This window comes from Dermacentor albipictus, chromosome 2 (genome assembly GCF_038994185.2).
Source record: "Dermacentor albipictus isolate Rhodes 1998 colony chromosome 2, USDA_Dalb.pri_finalv2, whole genome shotgun sequence".
NCBI classification, from domain to species: domain Eukaryota; kingdom Metazoa; phylum Arthropoda; class Arachnida; order Ixodida; family Ixodidae; genus Dermacentor; species Dermacentor albipictus.
In genome coordinates, this window is record NC_091822.1 from 6,441,972 (window position 1) to 6,466,031 (window position 24,060).

At 49.8% G+C, this 24,060-nt stretch overlaps 1 protein-coding gene across 2 annotated transcripts in view; it reads right to left on the bottom strand.

Annotated features, from left to right (window-relative positions):
- LOC135913216 (TWiK family of potassium channels protein 7-like) overlaps positions 1-24,060 on the bottom strand; it is a 338,046-nt gene that overhangs the window by 58,784 nt on the left and 255,202 nt on the right. For both annotated transcript variants that reach the window (XR_010567908.2, XM_065445824.1), the window contains exon 2: positions 7,638-7,942. Coding sequence is in view for 1 of the 2 variants with exons in the window: in XM_065445824.1 (XP_065301896.1) it covers positions 7,638-7,942 (305 nt within the window). In the remaining variant the exon portion in view is untranslated. The remainder of the gene's footprint in view (positions 1-7,637; positions 7,943-24,060) is intronic.

Consider the following 24,060-nt stretch of genomic DNA (forward strand, 5'->3'; position numbering starts at 1 on the left):
GACCACTCCGCCAGAGCCCTTACCGAGTTTCGCCACGAGAACGTCGAAAAGGCCGTGGGCATCCCCTGTTATCCTTGTAAAGAAAAAGGACGGAACCCTACATTTCTGCGTCGATTATCGTCGTCTGAACAAGATTACGAAAAAGGACGTTGTAGAGGATCCGATTCCGCCGCCGCCGCCGTGAGCGTCTGCACAACGAGAGGATGTTTATGTTCGCGGCGCCGTTCGCGGCGCCGGCCTCCTCGGCGTGGAAGGCACGTAGAATAAACGCTCAGTTTCACCGCCGCTCGGCTGCTCGCCGGTCGCTCTCAAAGTTCGTTCTCTTCTCTATACGAGCGTCTGTCTATAGCGGACGCATTTCGCGCCCCTATAGATTGGTGGCCCGGACGTAGCAAGCTCACGCAATGGAAGACGAAATGAACACTACAGTACTCAGCAACGACGCCCCGGCTCTTCAGCCCCAGTCAACAGTGCCAGGCGACATCCCTGCCCCCAGCGCTGCCATGGACGCCATTTCCAATGCCTAACTGCGGCTGCCGCCGTTTTGGCCGAAGAATCCCGCCGTGTGGTTCACGCAACTAGAAGCCCTCTTAGATCTGCGGCGCATCACATCGCAACGTGTGATGTACCTGCATGTCGTCTCAGCACTTTCCTCCGAGGTAGGTGATGAGTTCGACGACGTCATGAGAGCCCCACATCCGGCCGCGCCCTACGACCATTTCAAGGCCATAGTGCTCACACGCAAAATCGTGTCCGAGAGAAGCCGCTTGTAGCAACTCCTCAACGCGGAAGAACTCGGCGATCGCCGACCGTCGCAACTATTACATCGGATGCGACAGCTACTCGGCGACCGTACTCAAGACTCCGAGAGTCCACTATTGCGCGAGCTGTTTCTGCAACGCTTGCCTCGGACACTTGTCGTGGTTTTGGCAGCTGCGGATAATATGCCTCTTGACAAAGTGGCAGAGCTCGCGGACCGTGTGAACGACTACTCCGGCACAAGCTCCGCGGTGTCCTCGACCACTGTCACATCAGACCTCGAGGCCCGGCAATCTCGCCTCGAGGATGAAATTGACAGGCTGATGGACACCATGGCAGCAATGCAGATGGACACGCCTCGTCGCTCTCCACTGGCTAGGGGTGGCTCACGTTCGCGTTCCCGTTCCCGCCCAAGACACACTTCTGACGGCTTCTGCTGGTACCACACCAGGTTCGGCGTCAGCGCTGCAAGATGTCGACAGCCTTGTCGCTGGCAGGGAAACATGGAAGCGAGTCACTAATGGCGGCGCGTGACTCAACCGCTACGGGAAGCCGCCTATTCTACATCACAGACAGGATCGCAGGCCATCGCTTTCTTGTGGACACTGGTGCAGAGGTAAGCGTCATTCCTGCCTCTCGCCAGGACCGACACCGTTGTCGGAGGACTGCGGCTTTGCAAGCTGTAAATACATCCTCAATGGCAACATATGGCCAACGCTCCCTCACCATTCACCTGGGCCTGCGTCGCATATTTCGGTGGATTTTCATCCTCGCCGACGTGCGCTTCGCCATATTAGGTGCGGACTTTCTTACCCATTTCGGTTTGAACGTGAATCTCCGCTCCCGTCAACTTGTAGACTGTACGACCAGCCTCTCCGTGCAAGGTATCCTCGCACCGCTGTCCGCCTCTACGCAACCAGCTCCGCATTCGCCATCATCAGAATTTGCCTCTATCCTCAGCGAATTTCCTGAACTTACCAAACCTACCAATTTGGAACTTCCAGTGCAGCATACTGTGACGCACCACATCGTCACCACGGGTCCTCCAGCGTCCTGCAAGCTACGACGTCTTGCTGGAGACCGCCTCGCCACAGCTCGCAGAGAATTTGATCACATGCTGCAGTTAGGCATAATCCGCCCATCGTCAAGCAGCTGGTCATCAGCGCTGCACATGGTGCCCAAGCGTGACCTCGGAGATTGGCGCCCTTGTGGAGACTATGGTGCATTGAATGCCCGCACCGCTCCTGACCGGTACTCGCTGCCGCACATTCATGACTTTGCTACCACTCTTGCTGGAACAACCATATTTAGCAAGATTGACCTAGTCAAGGCATATCATCAAATTCCTGTGGAACCAGCGAACATACCGAAGACAGCCATCACAACACCTTTTTGGCCTATTCGAGTACGTCCGCATGCCTTTCCGGTTACGGAACGCAGGCCAAACTTTCCAACGCTTCATCAATGAAGTAATACGCGGTCTGCACTTCGTCATCGCCTATCTTGATGATCTGCTGGTGGCAAGTTCTTCACCAGAGCAGCACGCTGACCATCTGCGGTTGCTGTTTTTCGCGACTGCAGGAACATGGCTTAACTATCAACACATTTAAATGTGTCTTTGGTGTTGACAACGTCGAATTTCTTGGACACCTTTTCACACCTGAAGGAATCAAGCCATTGGACAGGAAGGTTCAAGCTCTGCGGGATTTTCCAATTTCTCGGGCTTCTGAACTTCCATCGTCGGTTCCTGCCGAATATAGCGCGCATCATTCTACCTCTGACCGACATGCTGAATGCTCCAATGGCACCATCTGCGACCTTGGAGTGGACATCCGAAGCAGACGCCGCATTCCAAGAAGCCAAGAATGCCCTGGCACAAGCCACCCTCCTAGTGCATCCCCTAACTGACGCACCCATGCGGCTCATCACCGACGCCTCCTCCAGTGCCGTTGGTGCAGTTTTACAACAATTCCAGCAGAATCTGTGGCGTCCACTCGGTTTCTTTGCGCAGAAGATGAAGCCGGCAGAAACTCGATACAGCACTTTCGACCGCGAACTCCTCGCTGTCTACCTTGGCATTCACCACTTTCGTCACCTTCTCGAAGGTACCGTGTTCCACGTACTGACGGATCATAAGCCACTGACATTCGCTTTCCGTGGAAAACCACAGCACACACACGTCCCGGCAAATTCGGCACCTGCATTTTATTTCCGAATTCACGACCGACCTACGGTACATCGAAGGACCCGTTAATGCGGCTGCCGATGCCATGTCACGTGTCGACGCGCTTTCCACTGCTGCTGTGGATTTCGACATCATCGCAGAGGCACAACATTCTGACCACGAGCTGCGTGACCTGCGTGCAGGGTCCACATCTCTCGTTTGCTGAGGTGCCACTGCCATTCCCCTCCGGTACGATCGTCTGCGACATGTCAACAGGCTGTGCCCGTCCATTTGTGCCTTCCTCGCACCATCGTTAAGTTTTTGGCAAACTACACGACTCGAGCCATCCTGGTGTTCGCGCCACTCAGCGCCTCATCACCTCCCGTTATGTGTGGCCCGGCATCAACGCAGATGTCCGCCGCTGTCCGCAGATGTCCGCCGCCGCCGCCGTGAGCGTCTGCACAACGAGCGGATGTTTATGTTCGCGGCGCCGGCCTCCTCGGCGTGGAAGGCACGTACAATAAAGGCTCAGTTTCAACGCCGCTCGGCTGCTCGTCGGTTGCTCTCAAAAGTTCGTTCTCTTCTCTCTGCGCGCGTCTGTCTATATCGGACGCATTTCGCACCCCTATAGACGTATACCCCTCCCACGAATAGACGACGTATTGGATCGGCTCTGCAATGCTAAATACTTCTCGTCGATGGACCTCAAGTCTGGCTATTGGAAAATAGAAGTCGACGAAAGAGATCGCGAAAAGACGGCCTTCATCACCCCAGACGGCCTCTACGAGTTCAAGGTTATTCCATTCGGACTGTGCTCGGCGCCTGCAGCGTTCCAGCGTGTCAGGGACACGGTGCTAGCAGGATTGAAGTGGCAGACCTGCCTCGTTTACTTGGATGACGTCGTAGTCTTCGTCGAAAATTTCGACGATCACCTCAAGCGGCTTGCGACAGTACTAGGGGCCATCAAGTCGTCAGGGCTTACTCTGAAGCCGGAAAAATGCCGCTGCCGCTTCGCTTAAGATGAGTTTCTGTTCCTAGGCCACGTATACAGCAAATCTGGTGTCCGTCCAGACCCGCGAAAGACAGCTGCAATCGCACAGTTCCCGCAACCCATCAGCAAGAAGGCAGTGCGTAGATTCCTTGGCATGTGTGCCTACCACACGCGCTTTGTCACGGACTTTTCACGCATCGCCGAGCCGTTGACACGTCTAACTAAATGTGATGTTGAGTTCATTTGGGAAACGCCGCAGGCCAACGCATTTGAAGAACTCAAACGACACATGCAGTCGCCGCCGGTACTTGCGCACTTCGACGAGTACGCCGATACAGAAATCCATACTGACGCAACTAGCCTAGGACTCGGTGCCGTTCTAGTCCAGAGAAGAAACGGAGTCGAACAGGTGATAGCTTACGCTAGCCGGTCACTGTCGAAAGCGGACGGCAACTATTCTACGACCAAAAAGGAATGCCTCGCCATCGTTTCGGCTACAGCTAAATTTCGCCCTTATCTTTATGGCAGGCCATTCAACGTCGTCAGTGACCATCACGCGTTGTGTTGGCTAGCGAATATAAAGGATCCTTCAGGACGAGTGGCGCGGTGGAGCCTCAGACTACAAGAATACATCACTGCAACCTACAAGTCCGGACGAAAACACTGCGATGCCGATTGCCTATCACGCGCCCCCATTGACCCGCCGCCGCAAGACGACGAGAATGACGACGCCTTCCTTGGAATGATAAGCGCGGAAGACTTCGCTGAACCGCAACGGGCAGACCTGGAGCTAAAAAGCTTCATCGAATATTTGGAAGGGCACACCGACATTGTACCCAGGGCATTTAGGCGCGGATTATCTTCCTTCACGCTTCAAAACAATCTACTCGTGAAGAACTTTTCACCAGCCCGCGCCAACTACCTTCTTGTTGTCCCGTCAGGACTTCGTCCAGAAGTGTTGCACGCCCTACATGACGATCCGACCGCTGGACACCTCGGATGTTCCCGGACACTATCGAGGATACAAGAAAAGTATTATTGGCCGCGCCTGACCGCCGACGTCGCCCGTTATGTCAGAACATGCCGTGACTGTCAGCGACGCAAGACACCGCCGACAAGGCCAGCCGGATTACTACAGCCAATTGAGCCTCCTTGCCGACCATTCCAGCAGATCGGGATGGACTTGCTGGGACCCTTTCCGACGTCAACAACCGGAATTAAGTGGATCGTCGTGGCGACGGACTACCTCACCCACTTCGCTGAAACTAAAGCACTGCCGAAAGATAGCGCAGCCGAAGTTGCGAAATTCTTTGTCGAAAACACCCTGCTGCGACATGGCGCCCCAGAAGTCCTCATCACAAACAGAGGAACGGCCTTTACAGCGGAGCTCACCCAAGCCATTCTGAAATACAGTAAGACAAGGCACAGGAGGACAACGGCCTACCACCCGCAGACGAATGGTCTGAATAAGACCCTCGCCGACATGCTTGCGATGTACGTCGACGTCGAACACAAGACCTGGGATGCTGTCCTGCCGTACGTAACATTCGCTTACAACACAGCGGTGCAAGAAACAACACAGATCACGCCGTTCAAGCAGGTCTACGGCAGGAACCCGACGACGACGCTCGACGCCATCCTGCCGCACGTCACTGACGAGGAGAACCTTGACGTCGCTACCTATCTCCAGCGCGCCGAAGAAGCCCGACAGCTCGCCCGCCTGCGGATCAAGAAGCAGCAGAGGACCGACAGCCGACACTACAACCTCCGACGACGCTTCGTCGAGTACCAGCCCGGCGATCGTGTTTGGGTATGGACCCCGATACGCCGACGAGAACTTAGGGCAGATTCACACCGGCGACTGACAGTGGTCGCGCGACCAAGTTGGTCGCAAAGTGACCAGTCGCAAATGGTCGCAAACGGTCGCCCTTCTTGAAAACCGACCATTTTGGGCCAGTCGCTCTCTGCGCGATTTTTCAGTCGCGCGACGGTGGTCGCAAAACTGATAAACCAATCAGCGGCGCACCGGAAGTGATCTTTTGTGTGTCTACATCCGGGCTCCTCCAGCGTCGCGTTCAAATTCCCCGTAGATTCCGAGAGTTCTCGCTGAGAACGATAATCTCCGGGATTGCGACTTGCGGGTCGCGCTCAGCCGGGCTTGTCGGTGTGAACATCAGTCTCCTTCGGTCGCGTTTTGGTCGCGAGTCGCAAATGGTCGCGCGACCTCCTCAAGTCGCCGGTGTGAATGTGCCCGTAGTGAGAAACTACCGCGACGCTTTTTCCGGCCCTACAGGGTCATCCGACGTATTGGCAGCGCACTGGACTATGAGGTCGTGCCAGACGGCATTTCTCATTCACAGCGGCGGGTCGCACGATCTGAAGTGGTCCACGTGGTGCGCCTTAAACCCTTTTATGGACGCTGACGAACTTCCTTATTTTGTTGTTTTCTTTGCTACGAGTGCTTCCTTTTTTTATTACTTTCGTTTGTTTGCAGCATCGGGTCGATGCTTTTTAAGAGGGGGGTAATGACATGTGTACTTATCTTTATCGGGCGACCACGTTTGGCCGCCTAACAAATGTTATCGCGCAGCGCAGGACGCGCTTGCATGTAAAAGAACTTTCTGGAATGTTATCGATGGTTCCGTCCACTGTCTTTCACCGCAACTTGTGTAATATGAATGCATGTATGCGCGACGCGAATAGTGTAGAACTTTGTGGAAGACACGCGGGTCCCATCAGTTAATCTGGAACATTGGACGGCTGACCTATAAAAGCCGACGCGCTTGACCCGCTGATCAGATTTCCCACGATCGCCGACCGTGTTCGCCGCTATCGTTGTGCTACAAGTGTAGCCTGTTTTTGTGGGCACAGGTTCGCCCAATAAAAGGTAGTTTTGTATTCCACCGTATTGCTGCATTCTTCACCGTCACTACCACGTGACAATATGATTTGTTTTTTCTTTTGGTATGCTTGTCAATACTCGTATTCAAAATTATTGTTGTACGTATATGTTTTCCCTCTTATTTGTACTTGTTTAGCATATCTGCCCCTGACAATTACTATTATAACTGCTTATTCCTGTAACCCACTACTGTAATAACCCTGTGAAAGGGTTGACAGTATGTTGAAATTATATAAAAATAAATAAAAAAGGTGCCCTATTTGCATGTTCTGCTTACTGGATCGAGCAGATCTGTGGGCATTTAAGAAGGCGGTTCTTCGAAAATAAAAGCAGTTGTTAGAGAGCGCTCGTCCTTGGGCTGCTCCTTTTCCTAGTCCCTTTATTTTGCGCACAAGAAGTTTTTCTGGAAATGAATCTGTTCCAACTAGGCCGACTCACAGTTATGCTTGTGTACTATAAAGGATTATCCAATCCTGTGGATTTCTGAAGGAACAGCAAAGAACCCCAATTTGTGTAGGTGCAGTAAGCCTGTTGCGAGGACGCGCACAGAAATAAAAGAAAGAAAAGTTGAGTGATCATGAAAGTTGCACACAAACGGTGTAGTTTTGAAACAAGTACCAAAGCTAGAAAGAAGAATCGAGAGAAAACAGAACTCGTTTTATAAACTCACTGCACCTACGTATTCATATTTCTGGTGTGTACTTATTCAACGAGAATAAATAAACGTAGGGATCACCCCAGACCGAACGTGGTACAGCGTACTCGACGGTACTGTGAAACAGTGCTTGGACAGGGAAGAAGATTCCCTGAAGAATGCGTACCTGGTCATCGCAGGCACGCAGCTTCTCCTGTCCGTCGAGCGCATTGTGCGAGACAATGTGGTGCACTCGGTAGTTCTCGGCCACGGAGTTGCGCTGCAGGTGGTTCGCTTGCAAAGGCACACGGCGCCTGCGCTGCGTGCCGCTCGGCCTGCACGTGCACAGCTTGCCGTACACGTATCGGAACGCCTTGGCTAGAATGTCGCCGATGTTGGTCAGGTAGAGCAGCATCAGAGGGATGCCCACGATGGCGTACAGGATGGTCACAATTTTTCCCCAGTTGGTGCGAGGCGCTATGTTGCCGTACCCTGCGTCGGCACAAAGCAAACACAACCGAGATGTAAGAGTGCACCCTAAGAATAAAAACCAAGAAAGAAAAGGTACGAATAACTCTTTGCTTTAGGGTGTTTTTGAAAGGCAACCTCCAAAGAAAAATCCGCACGAACTTCACGTATGCACTCTGAGCAATTCTTAAACAAGATGTACTTCAAGAAAAGTCAAAACAAACTTTATCTATGCACGATTGCGACACAATACCACCAGGATGAGCCATACCATCAACTCAACACTGTGTAAGTACACGGCTAAAGTAAGTCCACCGAAACATCGATTTCATATACTCTATATACGCAGGTGCTTCTAGAAGCCCTAAAGCACCGAAATAGGTCTCACAGAGATGATATGTGGTGGTTTGTGGTGCAAGGGCTAAGTATGGCCAAAGGGCGCTAGGCTAGTGTTAAATGAGTTCGAAATATTGTAACGAACTACGAAAGTTAGATGTGACGTGGCTATAAAGAGGCCTTAAAAACCGTCGTTGTAAAGTGCGTAAAGTGCATTTGTAATAAGATGTCGGCAATTACCAATGAAGTGCACGAGCACAAAAGGGATAATTGGGAAGCATATGATGTACTAAAGTATCTTTGAGAAGCACTACTGATGTAACACAACCCTTCAAACAAGACGATTTGGAGGCATGTTCTGTACATAACACTGTCACAGAAGTATGCTGTGACGAGAGGTTGTGCTGCGAATTTCTTCGCGTATAAGATGCAATACAACATCACTCAAGAATCCTACAACTCCACTGGTGTCATAAAAAGGTTCAGCACCAAGAACCAGGATATGCTAACGCTGTACCAGAGAAAAGTGTTTCCTTGCCTCAGATTCCCTTGCCTCACTTCATGTGTTTGAATTCAATCAGATTTTATTCAGTTGACCACCAACGCAGTATTCAGCACGCTTTATTTTTTTATCTCGCGCACCTCCACCCTCAAGTTCCCTCACCAGGGAACTTGTCTTCTAAATTAACGTCCACTTGTTCGCGGAATGCACTGTTCTGTTGCGTCAATGTTAAAAGCGGTAAAATAGGCTACTGCCGCATCTATACTAAAATCATTGATAAAATCTCGCGTTAAGTATGTTGATTCATTAAAAAACTTCCAGTCAGTCGATGTTATTTTCCACCGAAGAGTATTTGGTGCATACGCATGTTGCTCCACTCGATTAAGCACTATGGGGAAATGGTCATTCTAGAATAATTTTTATTACTTGCGATTCCAATTCAGGAATTAGCGAGGCAGAGCCAATTGCAAGATGAATGGATAAGTACGAATTTTGCGTGAAACTAAAATATATAGGTTCGTTTTATTAACGAGGCATGCATCAGAGCTTAAAAGGAAATTTTCGACGACTCGCCCTCTATTGGCACACTGGGAATCTCCTCAGAGAATGCTGTGGGCATTAAAATCACCTACGATTATATAGGGTTGATGAAGCTGATCTACCAGGCTATAAAAATAGTCTTTTTTAAATTCTTGACAAGGCGGCTGGTATACCTAGCAGATGGTAACTAATTTGTAGTGAAAATTGCTTGTACTGCCACTGGCTCAAGAGGCACCCGCAGTTCAAAAGGGTGACATGCTGCACACTTATCAACTATGATTGATACACCACCGTGCGAGGTATTAGCATTGTAACGACTTTTTTTAGATTTGGCATGTCACCGAGGGAAGCTTGTATGTGTAGACCAAGTGAGTCTCTTGAAGGCATAATTGAGCCATTGTATCTATGTAGGAGATCTCTGATATCGTCCAGGTTAAGGAGAAGTCCTCTGAGAATTCATTTTAGTATTCATGTTTGCATAATAAGACCACTGTTTGTATTGGTGTTTTCAAGAAATGAAAATTAGCTCGCGGGGCCCTTTCCGTTTGCCATGACGTGAGGTTTGTCTTTTTCTGGAGCGGTCTACAGAATTGCGCCGCTCCTTAGGCGCTGGCTGAGCCGTCACACTGGGTGTTGGGGTCTGTCGCCTCTTTCAAGAGATGTGTTTGACGTTAATGCCTCGTCTCGAGGGACGAGACTCTTGAAGGCACCAGCTCTGCGGGCCATGGCCCCTTTTTCCGGGACGGCAAAGCAGGGCTGGCATCAGCCGCCAAGGAGGCGGATGGCCTGACCGACGGTTCACTGTGGGTGGGCCGTTAAACCACCGGAGGCTGTTTTGGTACCGCCATCTAACGCTCCTATTTGGCAAAGCCGATCTTTGGCATGTATAATGCGCTTCCAATACCCACCTGCGTGCTTCATGAATGATATTTTTAAAAATTAAAAGATGAACAAATTTTTTAAAGATGTTGTCAGCAGTTCTCAAAACCGTCAATCTCTGAGCAGCACTATTCCTAGGAATAACCGCAGCATTTATTTTGATTCGACAGATGAACGCGAGGTATGTAATATCTTCAACTCGTTGAAAAATAGCAGATGACGCGATATTGATGGCCTACAAATCATTCTAGTTAAATATGTGCTGAATGTTATTGCCCCCCTACTGACTTATATATATGATTTGGCGTTATCAACAGGTTGCTTCCCCAAATTAATGCAAATCTCCAAAGTAATTGTACTTTTCAAGGGTGGCGATAAAAACGATATGTCCAAATATCGACCTATTTCTATTCTGCCGATTTTTCTAAGGGCCTAGAAAGAGCAATTCATAAAACACTCATGAACTTTTGCAATAAGCTTAACCTCATTAATCCGTCACAACATGGTTTCCGCACAAACAGGTCCACTGAAACAGCCTTACTAATGCAAAAAGAGATCATCCTCGAGACACTTGAAAACAGAGAGATATGCATAGGTGTTTTTGTGGATTTCTCGAAGGCTCGATCGCCTAAACCATCAAATGCTACTCACTAAGCTAGAAAGATATGGAATCCGTGGCACTGCAGCTTGTCTACTAAAGTCCTACCTACAGCATCTATATCAATGTGTAACAATAGATCAGCATGTTTCAACCTTTCAACCAATCACCACTGTAGTTACACAAGGAAGTATCTTAGGACCGCTACTGTTTATTATATACATAAACGATATAACAGATATCAGCAACTTTCCACAATATCTTCTGTATGCAGACGATACGAGTCTCTTGTTTAGGAATAATGATATTCCATTGCTCATTTCAAGCATAAACAGCGTATTAGAAAAGTTGAAATCATGGAGCGCAGCAAATTCCTTGATAATAAATAGTAAGAAAACAAAAGCGGTACTTTTTCATTACCGGCAGAGCATCGTTACATCAGACATTAGGCTAAAAATAGACAATTCTATTATAGAGGTAGTAGACACAGTAAAAACACTAGGAATTTTCTTTAACAAGAACATGAGCTGGGACCCTCATATTAACTCCACTTTAACCAATTCATCAAAGTGCGTCGGAATGCTCGCAAAATTTCGCTCCTATCTACCTGTATCGATTAAATTAATAATATACAACACATTATTCATGTCATATGTTAACTACTGTTTCGTTGTTTGGGGCACTACTACTCAAACTAACCTGCACAAAATACACATGCTGCAAAAGAAAGGAGTACGTTACATAGCAAATGTTGACTACCTTGCACACACCGAAGAATTGTTTAAGCAATTCAATATCATACCGGTTCATAAGCTATACGAATTTTTCTTAGCCGTAAGATTTCAAAAATCAATTCTTCATAATGACAACTTCTTGACGGCATTGTCATCCCTCGAAGCAAACTCAACGCCATCCTCGTTTCGAAAACACGAACGTTGGGCCATTCCCTTTCGCCGTACAGAACATGGTCGACAGATGATATGTCATGCAGTTCGAAGGTTACTAAATAAATTCATATTTGAACATTTTTCTCTTGAAACATCTAGTACACAAACACTAAGAAATCATTTTTCGTAAGCCGCTGTATTCCTTTTGCATTAAAGTCTGACACGAATGACATTTGCATCTCTGTTAACACCTATGCATTGTGTATTAATGAGCATGTACGACGAGTTTACATCGATTGTTCTGAATTTCACTAATAACGATTTTTCTGAATTGCTCCGCTGTATTCCCTTTGCGTTATAGTGTGATGGGAAGGACATTTTCATCTCTGTGAACAGCTATGCATTGTGTATTAGTGAGCACGTACCAAGAGTTTATATCCACTGTTCTGAATTTCTTGTATTATATTCTGTTATGTAGTGTATGTGGATTTTGTACTTTTTTTAAAACTTTTGACCTTGCTGTACGCCATGTAGGGGGGCTCGGGCTTCTTCAAGCGAAAACCGTTCGCTTTTTGCCTGAGCCTGCCTACATCATAATGACGTAAATAAAACTGACTTGACTATGTTCTCTTTGGCCTTGAGTGTAACGATTTCTTTCTCTTTTTTTCCATGATGAGCAGGACCGCGAGTTTTCGGCATGCTCCCTATCACAGTTAGTTAGTAGTGCTCATGAGCATTGCATTCTGCACAAATATGGCGGCTTCGGCAGTTGTGTGAACTGTGGTCATATCGCTGACATTTAAAGCATCCTAGAGCGTTTATGACATATGGTCTGACCGGAATCTTTACGTACCCTGCCTCAATACTCTCGGGAAGCACACTTGAACCAAATGTAAGTATGGGATGCTTGGTTTTGATCTCCTTGCTGTCACGTCTTAGCATAATTCGTTTAACATTGATCACAATTTGCTTGCTCCAGCCTCCTCATAGTTCAGCTTCTATCAGCTGCATCAGGCCGCCATCGGAAAGGACACTGCGGGTGGTGCTCATCGTGCGCTGCAGCAATACTGTCACTGGGATGTACTCGATTGACACCAAGTTAGGCAGCTTGTCATGTTTCGAATGGCGGAGTTCCAAAAGGAGATCGCCACGAGCGATCTTCAACGCTTTGTAGCTTGCTCCACGAGCTTTCTAGCTTGCTCCACGAGCTCCACGAAGCAGAAAAGCCTCACCGTCTTTTCTGGTTTATCGGAATGGATGACAGGAAAACGCTGAAGGTGTTGGGCTGGGTTGCTAAACGTTTAAAGACATCCTAGGTGCGCCCTCGTTTCTGAGGGCCCTCAGGGATGTTAGGGAAAGAAATATCCATATGTGTATCTAGAGATTTCGGCAGAAACGCCAGCCGCCTTCCATGAAGCCCAACAAGGGGACGCTTGCAGTACTTATATATAACATGTCCTGCGAATACCAACTATACGTTTCTGCTTTAATTAAGTAAGTACAGCCAAGGTTGTTTCTGCTGTTAACAGCGCAAAATGTATACAAGAGACGAGACAAGAAGACACGACAAGCGCTGTTTTCCATCCTGCTGTTAAGAGCAGGATGGAAAACCAACAAGCCCAAGCTGCTATTCTAGCAAGGTTGCTTGTTCCTCACAAGGTTAATCCTTGTTGCCGGGAAGATCGGATGTAACAAGTGAAGACAGGAAAGATTGAACGTGAGAGAGACAAGTGTTTGAGGGAGAGACAGGAAAGGGCAACTGCCGATTTCTCTGCGATGGGTAAGTCCGGGGGTAAGTCCGATGGGTAAGTCTACATGAAGCCGAGGCGAAAGGGGTGTGTAGCCTCCACCGAGGGGCCTTAAGGTGCAAGCACTCAGCATCGGCTCAACCCCCAGAATCTCCTTTCCCCCGTAAACAGCTAAGCATCACATGGTTAGACGCGGGAAGGTCCAGCCCTAGTCTGCTCGAGTTCGTGGTGTCACAACACGCTAAATGCCTGCTGACACAGGGGCCTCAGTGGGGGATAAGGGGGTGGGGGAAAACTACGTTGCATAGATATAGATGAAATTTTCAGCAGCAGCACCAACCACCCACCATGGAGCCAAACACAGGAACGATGCAAAAACTGGGAAGGACAGGTCGCGCAAGCGCCAGCTGTACGCCCCTGCTAAACCAAATATGAATAACCACGGCTGGTTATGTTAAACAATGTTAAACTTTGCTGCCAGGAAAAACGGAAGTAGGAAGAAATAAAGTGAAGACAGGACAGATTGTAAGTGGGAGATAAAGATGATGATAGGATAGAAGTGCAGGAACAGGCACTATCCATTTTCCTCGGGTGGGTCAGTACGCGTGTCCTGTCTACGTGATGCCGACGCCAGAGGGGTGTATTGCTTTGCCGAGGGGCCTTAAAGCCCATGTGCCCTACATCAGCTCGACCCCCAGGATCCGCTTTTCCCCGGACAGGGCTAGGCCGCGTACAGTTAGACGCCGGAGGGTCCAACCCGCGCGTGCTCGGGAATGTGGCGTCGCAACACACCAAATGCCTGCTGACACAGACGCCCCTGCGGGGGTCGCACAGAGGAAAGCTAAGAAACAAACGCGACGGTAAGCAGCACCGGAAACAGAGAAACAAAATTAACACACACAACCCTTTGTAGCGGCGTTCTTCTTGCTTCTCCTCATTTTCTCCACAGCTTACCATCACAACTCGTGAATGAACTTGACCAACGGTGCACGCTTTAGCAATGTAATACCCACCTTGATATATGGGATGTTTAATACACCGAAACGCTTAAATATGTATAAATAATCTTAGATTGAGAGAAAAGAGTTTATATGTTAACGCGGTGATGGCATGGGAAGGTGCGTGTATAGACAATGCATCACAATAATACTGCAGAACAGATGTACGGAAATCACGAGCGCACACATAGCATACACTTTCAGTAAAGTTGTATGAGGCGTGGCGTTCAACGTAAGTGCTAATATTCATGGCCTGGCTAGACATAAAGAAGCTGTATGGCTACGGAACCAGCCGATTGTATCGATCTTCCGGTAGTCCGATGAGATTTCTAAGAGAAACAACTCCTGGCTGTAATCCTCAGCCGAGCGTGTTTCGCGAACGATGCAACGAACGAGCAATGACAAAGAGTCCCTTGCATCGTCACTCATCTGACATCTCGCGCAGAGACCATGAGGACATTTTTGTCGAAAGAGGACACAAGAACCGATTGTGTGAAACGCGAGAGGAGCTGGATTCACGGGAGTTGAAGACACACCGGAAATATTTCGGGGCCGCCTTCCGCGGAATGGCTATGCAAAGGAAAGGGTAGGTGTGGCGGAGACCACCACTTCGCTAGGGGGGATGGCACCTCGCACAGGCACGAGAAATGCTCCTCCCTCCCTACCCATGTCATTGATTAATGAGCACGCTGCCGAGGCGCGCCTACGATTTATTGACGCCCCGGCGACGTGTCAAGCCTCTCTCGGACGGCGGGAGGGCTCCGGTGAAAACGGCGCCGAGCGAGTTTCCCCCGGGGCATGTTGGGCCGGTATGTGTGCATGCACCCCGCGTAAGTATACATGGCGCGTGCAGCACGGTAGCCGCCGCGCGCCCCGGGCGTCTTTGGACATCGCTCGGTGTGCACGGGCTGCCGGTGCGAGCCTCGCTTCTCGGCCGTTCTCCGCTGGAGCTCGCCGCGCGTCGTCCATTTATGGTCTGGTGTTTTCTAGCAGAGTACTTCGCCGTTCGCTTCGATTCGCCTCCCCACCACCACCCTTCTGCTTCGCTTCCGTTCGCTCTCGTGCCGCATTGGCTCGGGAGCAGACGACAGGAAAAGCAACGGGGAAAGAAAGCGGCCCAATTTCTCGTGCCGTTCCACCCACAAGATTCACGCCTCGTGCTTTCTTTACGGTGCCTCCCCGGCGGTGCTTCCGTTCACCCAGCTCGTGCCTTTCCGTCGCGCGTTCTTCCGCCGCCTACGGACACTTGCACATCCTCGCTGGCGTGTGCCTGCGGAGCGCGTGCTCCAAGCAGGAAAAAAACAAAAAAACAAAAAAGAAACCCGCGCTGCGGTGAAGGGCAGGAGCGGGTGCGTCGCGCGTTACTGCGGAGGGCTCGGACGCCGGGTTCACCGACCAAATACGAGTAGAGAAAATTGGTTTCCGCATGGTTTACGACGATTCTAAAGAGCCCTCCTCGCTTGCCTCCGGACAAGAAATTTCTGTTGTCGGCAGCGAGAAGAAATCCATGAAACACGACAAATCTGCTTGTGCATATTGTGCTTTTTTTGTCCCCGCAAATATCGCGCCGAATTTGAATATTGCTAATCTGGAGAAATAGGATTAGCGTTACAGTGCGAGTAGTGATAATCCCACCGGGTACACGCCTCACGCTCTTTCGTCGCCACTTTCGTAACGACAAATTGTACTACACAGCAAATTCCAGCCAGCACGCAGATATTTGGTGAAATTTAATTTCTTTAGTTCAAAAAGCGAGTGTAACTTGTTTTTATTGCCTACGCCCAGCGCATATAGAACGGTTGTATCGCTCGTTCGAGGAAAGACGTAAACAGATGTGTACAAGACCTTCGCGGAGCCGACGTGAGCTTTTGACAAAAGAAGACCGACATGCCCGGAAAGAACGGAGGCAAGGAAATGTCAAGACACATAGCAGTAGCAGTAATTGGTTGTTTAATAAATGCATACACAAATAATTAATAGCTAATAAGAAGGAAGACCACGAAAGAAAACCGAGAGCCGATTCCCGTAATATTTAAGGTCATAATGTTCCTTGCAGCGAAATGCTTATTTTCAAGCCCTACGGCGACTGAAACACATTCTGCAAAATTAATCTGACTTGCGCATTTTAGCTTGTTTATTCGGAACGCCTAATTATTATTTCGTGTAAAAAAGTCCGACATTACTTCGCTAAAAGCGCTAGGGAATGTTCCATGAAGATGCTTGGCCGATCGGTGTTGCGAAAAAAAAAAAAACTTATAAGAGGTACACAGACAGGTAACGCATGCGATGCACCTGCAAGATTCGTCAGGATCGTGACAGGCTTTCGTTGTGCTACAGCGCGGGTTTATGGATGCTGGAACACGGTCTTGCCACTTTATTTATTTGAGCCAGAAAGTTAATTAGTGAATGTTGCTGAATTACAAATTTATATATTTGAGCTTTCCTCGCAAGTCACGTCCTCAGCTTCGGACAATACCTGTACCTGACGGAAACGATTTCTAGATATTTTGTTCAGACCGAAACAAACACCCCTACCTGAGCAGAGCGGCTAAGCCACAACAAAATTTGTTCGCTTTTCCTTAATGTATACTCGTGGTGCGCCGTCTCTCGTCCCTATCTAACAATTTGGGTTTCGGTGCCGCTTTGTGGGTGTGTGGCCCAAAAACTGGGGCGTCTCAAAGGGTGTGACGTGAAAGAGCTGACATAACGACGGAGAAGAAAAAGTCAGAACAACGTTCGGAAAAGCGCCATAGCTGGAAAAAGCAGATACAGCAACAGCTGCGCGCAATGAAACACGCAGCGAACAATACGCGGCCGTCGCATCCCCGTGGGACGCAATGGAAAACAAGGCGGCTGCGAGAGTCCTCGAATCACACCAGTACCAAAACTTCGCTTCGAAGTCAGGCGTGTCCCCGTAGACCAATTTGCGGTGCTTTTACAAGCGGCCAAAAGAAGAAGCAGTAAGCCGGCCACGACGAAATGTGGAAAAGCACGAAAAATAACGCACAAAGAGGAATTGTAGAAGGAACGACGAATAAGAAGTGAAAAAGCGAACGAGAGAGGAAACTCTTGCGACACGGTACGGCAATACCAGCGGACTGACGACAAAAAAAAAAAAAAGAGCGCATGATACAAAACAACCAGAACAGTAACATGGGACTGATGCCGTCTCGAAAGTGCTCGAACTCGGAAATAGGATCCCCTCGTCCTTCGAGCCCCTCACCCCCATAGCACCAGGAGGCAGATAGGCGAAACGTAAACCGCATAAAAACAGGATACAAAATCAAAATTAGAAAAGGAAACTTGTCTGCTGACACCATTGTCCTCAAGGCAAGGAATACATGTGAAGCGGCGATTTCACAAGAAATAAAGAAATACCTTAACAATTGTGGCTTAACTAAATTCTAAGAGGGTCACTTCAGATGCCTTTCCTCGTGCAGGACATTAACAACCGACGTTTGATCCTCATTGAAAAATCAATACGTTTGTACGCCAGCAGGTACAGAAAAAAGGAATATTTTTTTTCAGCGGCATCAATTCTTGACTACTGTCCTTCGCTTTGCAAGTACTCACGAAGAAGATAGTCCGCAACGAGCACCACCAAGAGTAATGTTAACACAATAATAGCCGCGTCTATAATGCTTCTTCAACGCAGGCGGTGACTTCCGAAATTTTACTTACGAAATGTTGGGCGGGGTTTTGCATAAACAGGAGCGGCCAACTGCACGTGACATTTCGGGCTAAACCACTCGCGCATTCGGGAAACGAGTGGCACTTTGGGGTGGATGCAATTATCTCATTTTGGATGCATTACTCGCTTCCAGCGACGCCGAAGAACCAACGCAGAACTGGCGGGCATGAAAAGGAGATGTCGCCTGATATCATTAGGCGGAAACACTACACACGCACCATATCTTTCTCTGTGACAGTGATAGAAGGCGCCATCATTCTGTTCCGGCAGATAATATTTTGTTTATTTGGAGTCGCCGTGAAGGCGTACTTACGATTAAACGTCGCAGATGACGAACGTGATGCACCTCAAACCCTGTAGCACTGACGCGAAGGTGCTTTAGCCTGAACAGTCATGGGCACACGGTGGTTTGGTTTGTTCAATATTTGGTGCACGCGCGTATTAGGCGATTGTGCGCCAAAAGCCACGTCACGTAGACGCAGAATGGAGTAAGTTACATTATGCAAAAAAGAGATAAGCCTTGCAGACAGGACAGAAGAGTAGAGAACTGGACAACACGAACGCCGCGTGTGCTCGCCATCGCTATTGTGTGAATAGTGTGTATTAGGCGACCGCCTTCTCTACCCTTGTGTACCTCTTTTTTGCATAATGAATCCTTACCAACTAGTTCAACTTTCTGTCGTTGTAAGGAGTAAGATACTTTTCTCTGTTAAGCGTTTGCTTAACAAAGAGAACAACAAACTCTAAGCCGTTTGTTGTTCTCTCTTAACGTGAGAACAAACTCTAAGCCAACTAGGTATCCTGACTAGAACACGTACACTCTTTCAAGAGCGTTATCCCTTGCGTTCTTGCATGCAAAAGGCCACAAAAGCCCTTCTGCCTTTCTTGCAGGCCACTGGGTTGTATGAACGCTTCTGGCAGTGGAGATTCCTCTGCGACTGACGGTGAATGACGGACTTTTCTTGTCTGTCCTTATCTGTTCTTCCCATTTCTCCCTCCCCAAGTGTAGGGTAGCCAACTGGGCACGTCCTTGGCTAAAGAGCCTACCTTTCTCTCTTATATAGTTTCTCTCGCTCTTTGCCTTCGTGCACTGCGTTTGGTGCGTCTGCCCGATCGCTTCGTCACCGAGCAAAGTGGGCTAATCTCGGAGGCTGGTCGGATACTGGCGAGTGTATAATGAAAACTGCACTGATCGCGGAGACACTGTAATCAATGGTTGGCCGGGGCAACGCGGTTAAATGGCGTAGTGGAGTCAGTGCGTTATCACGCCGCTCTGTTACCGCGTGTGTCTTATCTTTATCTTTGCTTTGTCCTTTAGGTGGCTCATATCAAAAGTTTTTCAACGCAACTTCAGCGGAGTTGGAAGACGTTAACACTGTGTTTCCTAATTGGTATCAATTGCCTAATTAAGTGACCGCAACGCTCCATTGCATCAACCTGTCTGGCTTGAAACGTGGATCGAAACGCAGTGCAGAGATTATGCGGTCCGCGTGGCTCACTTGTAGTCCGCATCCCTCCAACCTTCGCCTGCAGTGCACAGAGACCTGCGTGCGCTGAGCATGTCTGACCGCTGCTTCGAGGCTGCACGCGCCGGGATGCGTCCTGGGCGACGTTGCGGCACAACGCAGGTGGCGACGCCTGGCTGAAGCCGTCGGGGCATTTCGATATTTTAGCACAAAAAGGACAACGTCTGCCCTTATTTCATCCCCTCCGGGAAGATGGCGGGAACACAAAGAAGAGTGCTGAACATTTTCCTGGTTACGTCTATCGGCAGTTCTTACTTAATGAAAATGGAATGAGAGAAAGGTTTACCCGGAGGCACGTGCGGCTTGCTACCCTACGTAGAAGAAAGGTGAGGCAAAGAGAGCGGGAGACAGAGTGCACCAGTTGCACGCACACATGAAGATGTGCACCACTATCGCAGAGACCAGTCGCTACTGCGGCTTTCACTGCGACCTCCCGAATAGGGGCTAATCACCTAGCCAAAGCGCATAAAGAAGGTCAAGCACAATTCTTGCTCCCCGGAACTAATGAGATCACCGGGGTTGAAAAATAAACGCAGAAAAACAGGCTGAGTTTAGCGACATCGAACCCGACGACAGCCATCCGCCCAAGAGCTGCGTCACAGGAGAGAGTAGAAAATTCACATAAAGTGTGCAAAGACGGACATTAGCCTCGTGGAGAAGGAGATTAACGGCCGTAAAACATTGTGGGCGTTTAGAAAGTGTGAATGCACAACGCAGCCGCCACATCTTGGACGAACAGTTTCAAAGAAACAGGATTTGCGCACCAGGGTGGACAGCAAGAAAGACCGGCGACAGCATCGTTGTCTGGAGAAGCGGGCGTTTGCGCAAACCGCTCGTGTGAGGAACAGGGTTACGGGGTGTGAGGAACGGAAACGGTGGAAAGGAAAAAGAAGTCGTGACACTGTTTCACAACACACGCAAAAATACGTTTAAGGAAGAGAAAGCTATGTGACAATATACCAATTATTATTGCGCGCCACAATTACATACAACCTAACTAGTGGTGGTGTAGGAACACTTATATTTGACATTGAAGTGTTACTCTTCAGCCCTGTCTTCCTCTCCATTTTCTACATCACAGAATCTATACCAGAGTGCGCTATATAAAAGAGGAGCGAATTAAAACGAGGAACTGAATCCTCGAGAAAGGTGCATTCTTCAAACGAATATTGTACTTTTAACGAACTGTAAAAACTATTTTTAATTCCTCATAATGCTAATTTGTATTTCCCGTCTTAAGAGCAATATTTACATAACACCCGATCAAACGTAGTGTTATGCTACCACTACAGGAAACCCGTATCAAAATCACGTTACCTATTTTCTAGCACCATATATTTCGTTTTTTTTATTTTTCCTCATTTTGAATGCTAGGTAACAATTAGGACTGTGATGGTCACTTTCACAGACATCTTCAGTTATCATCATCCCAGCCACGTGTACTCCGATCCCCGCCATTCTCTCAATAAGGGCGGAGCTGGTGCACGGTAGCAGCTTCAGGCCAACACCTTTCCGCGTCCAAGTTTTCATCATGCTATTCGCTCTCTGTTCTTGCAAATATTTCCATCACGAAGAGTATGCGTAAAAGCACATGGGTATGCCCTTTCGCAGCCAGCATCCCATGGATCCCAACCCTAAACTTTGGAAGGCCGCACGGCCTAGTTCGCACCAGCCTGACCAGCAACACCTGGTGTGGCGGGCCCGACAGGAGTACAACTGCGCACAGATCCTCTACTAGATCTAACAAGCATGTGACGCCCCCTCAGGCATAATCTTCATTGGCCCGCCAGGCTCGGTGGCCTGCCATGTTCGGTAGGCAAAATCGGGCACCGCACACAATAAACGCCGACCAGCTCAGCTGCTCGGCGGTCAATCATCATTCGTTACCACCACGCTGCGGAGCGCCCGTCTAACCGAGAGTGCCTCGAGCCATCCCTCGTTCTCGGACCCGGGCGGATCGTTAAGCAGGCGACGAGTACTCACGGCCCCACACCGCCGCGAGTGGCGAACCGCCCCCCGTCGCTGCCGCCATGCCGCTGTACGGAGGGCTCAAGCCATTCGAGGGAGATGGGTCCACCTGGCCAATTTACGAAGAACAAGTCCACGTGTTCTTCAGGGCAAACAACACATCCGAGGCCAGACAGCGGGACATTTTCCTGGCCAGCTGCAGGACCTGATCGACCTCCTGATCGACCTTCTCAAGCCAGCGACGCGGCATGTTAAGACGCTGGGTGAGCTGCTAGTCATACTGCGCTCGCGTTTCAACCCGGCACCGTCTACACTAATCGAGAGATTCCGCTTCAACCGGAGCCGCCGTAAAGGAGAGCCCCTGGGGCAGTTCGTCGCTGCGCTACTTGGGTTAGCGAGTGCCTGTGCCTTCGGCGCCCAACTAGACTCGCTGCTCCGGGACCGTTTCGTCTGCGGCATCAACAACCCCGCCATGGAGACGCGACTCTAGGAGTTTCCCGGCCCCTCGCTGGAAAACGCCGTGACGGCAGCGCTGGCGATGGAAGCTGCCGCCAAGGACGCCGGCGAGTTTTCCCGTGCGGCGGTCAACAAGTTGGTGACAAAGGCCAGTACCTGCGGTCGCTGTGGTGGTGCCCAATCCCCCTCAGGGTGCCAGTTGTCTCAAGGACAATGCTTCACGTGAGGGAAAACTGGGCACCTGGTACGAGTATGCCGAAGGAGGAGGACGAACAGCAAACAGCAGCAGCAGCCTGGTTCAAGCCCACGTACCACACAAGCCCGCGGCCAGGGTGGCCGTCGCAAGGGTACGCGGCGGTGGCTCGCGGCAGTAGGTGCAATTTCTCCCGCGGCCAGGCTACACGTCGTGGCCTAAGTCCCACCGATTTTTGACATGTGGCACACAGGCCTTGTACCATCGTCTGTGCAGCCGTACATGCTGACCGTCGAAATCTGCCGGCACCCCCTTTCTATGGAGCTGGACACAGGGGCCAGCGTGTCAGTAACGGCCGGGAAACTCTTCAAGCGTACTTTCCCCGGCGTGATGCTTCGGGCGTGATGCTGCACAGCTACTCCGGCAGCTCTCCCAGTTCCAGGGTCAGGCATAGGTCTGCGTTCGCTTTGGCGGCACAGAGGCAACTCTTCCCTTTGTTAAGAACGGCTAGCTGCAGTGCAAGTTTACCAGCCATTTACGCCAGCGGTGGCAACCTCATCTTGGAACGCCGCCGCCGACCTATAGCCAGGGCGTAACTAAGTTGATTTTGTGTCGGGAACAATGCGCGCATCCTCCACTCTCCATCGCTTCAGCTAGGATGCGTTTGACCAAGCAGGCTTTGTGCTGAAACCACCACCGTTACGCTCTAGTCTCGTCGCCGTTGACTGAAGGAGTTCGACGAAGCAGGCTTTGTGCGCAACACGACAACGCCGACCTGTTCTGCTATGAGCGGGGGAGTTGCCGCGGGAACGCCGACGAAGGCCCCTTCCCACGCGCCGACCAAGACGCAGCACAATGCCTAACCGGGCGTGCAACCCGGGTCCCCTCCGAGTTCTACGAAATTAGTGTGGTGTCGGTATCGGACCGTGAACACATGTGTGTGTAAACCGTCCCGCGGAGAGGCGGCTAGTTTACGATGACTAAACGAACGTTCGCGTCACCTTGTATCGCGGGGGGACCGAGTGTTTAAAAAACTGCTGTTGTGCGGATGCTAGACACACTTTTCTTAAGCAGGCATGTTGGACTGAGACACTCTCTCAAGCAGTCGAGTTAGACTGACGTACTTTCTCTCTCAGTAATGCTATAGTGATGAATGAGTGGGCACGGGAGAGCAGCTACCATGCGGTCGCTGCTAAGCTCTCCTTTCTGCTTTCTTGTGCAGATTGCTGTTTTCGGCTCATCGTCGTCACCGTCTAGCACGTGTGCTACGTCTACATCTCAATCGAATTTCCTGCTGGATCCACCGCCACAAGCAGCTGACAACAGCCTTGATTATCTGAGCATCGAAGACGTCATCATCTTCACGCCGGTATCAAGCGGGACACGGACACTGCCGCCAGCGGCAGCACTGCAGCGCTCAGATTTAAGCAACTGGCATCGGCAAGGCGCTTCCAGTGGGCACGGGAGAGCAGCTACCATGCGGTCGCTGCTAAGCTCTCCTTTCTGCTTTCTTGTGCAGGTTAGTCAGTCCGAATCGCTTTTTTGTAAACGTACAAACAATGTTGGTTTGCTGCTCTTCCCTTGCCCACAAGTGCTGGCTGCCACTCTGAGTGATTGTGTCTCTGTTGCTATGTTGCTCTTACTTTCCGGGGATGTAGAATTAAACCCTGGTCCCCATACTGAAGCTCAACATAAGCACAATGAAGTTATGGCGGCCATAGCTGCTTTGTCGTTAAAATTTGACACGCGACATGCCGAGATGATGAATGCCATAGCTGAACTAAAGGCTAACCAAGAAAACCTTACTGAGACCGTTTCAG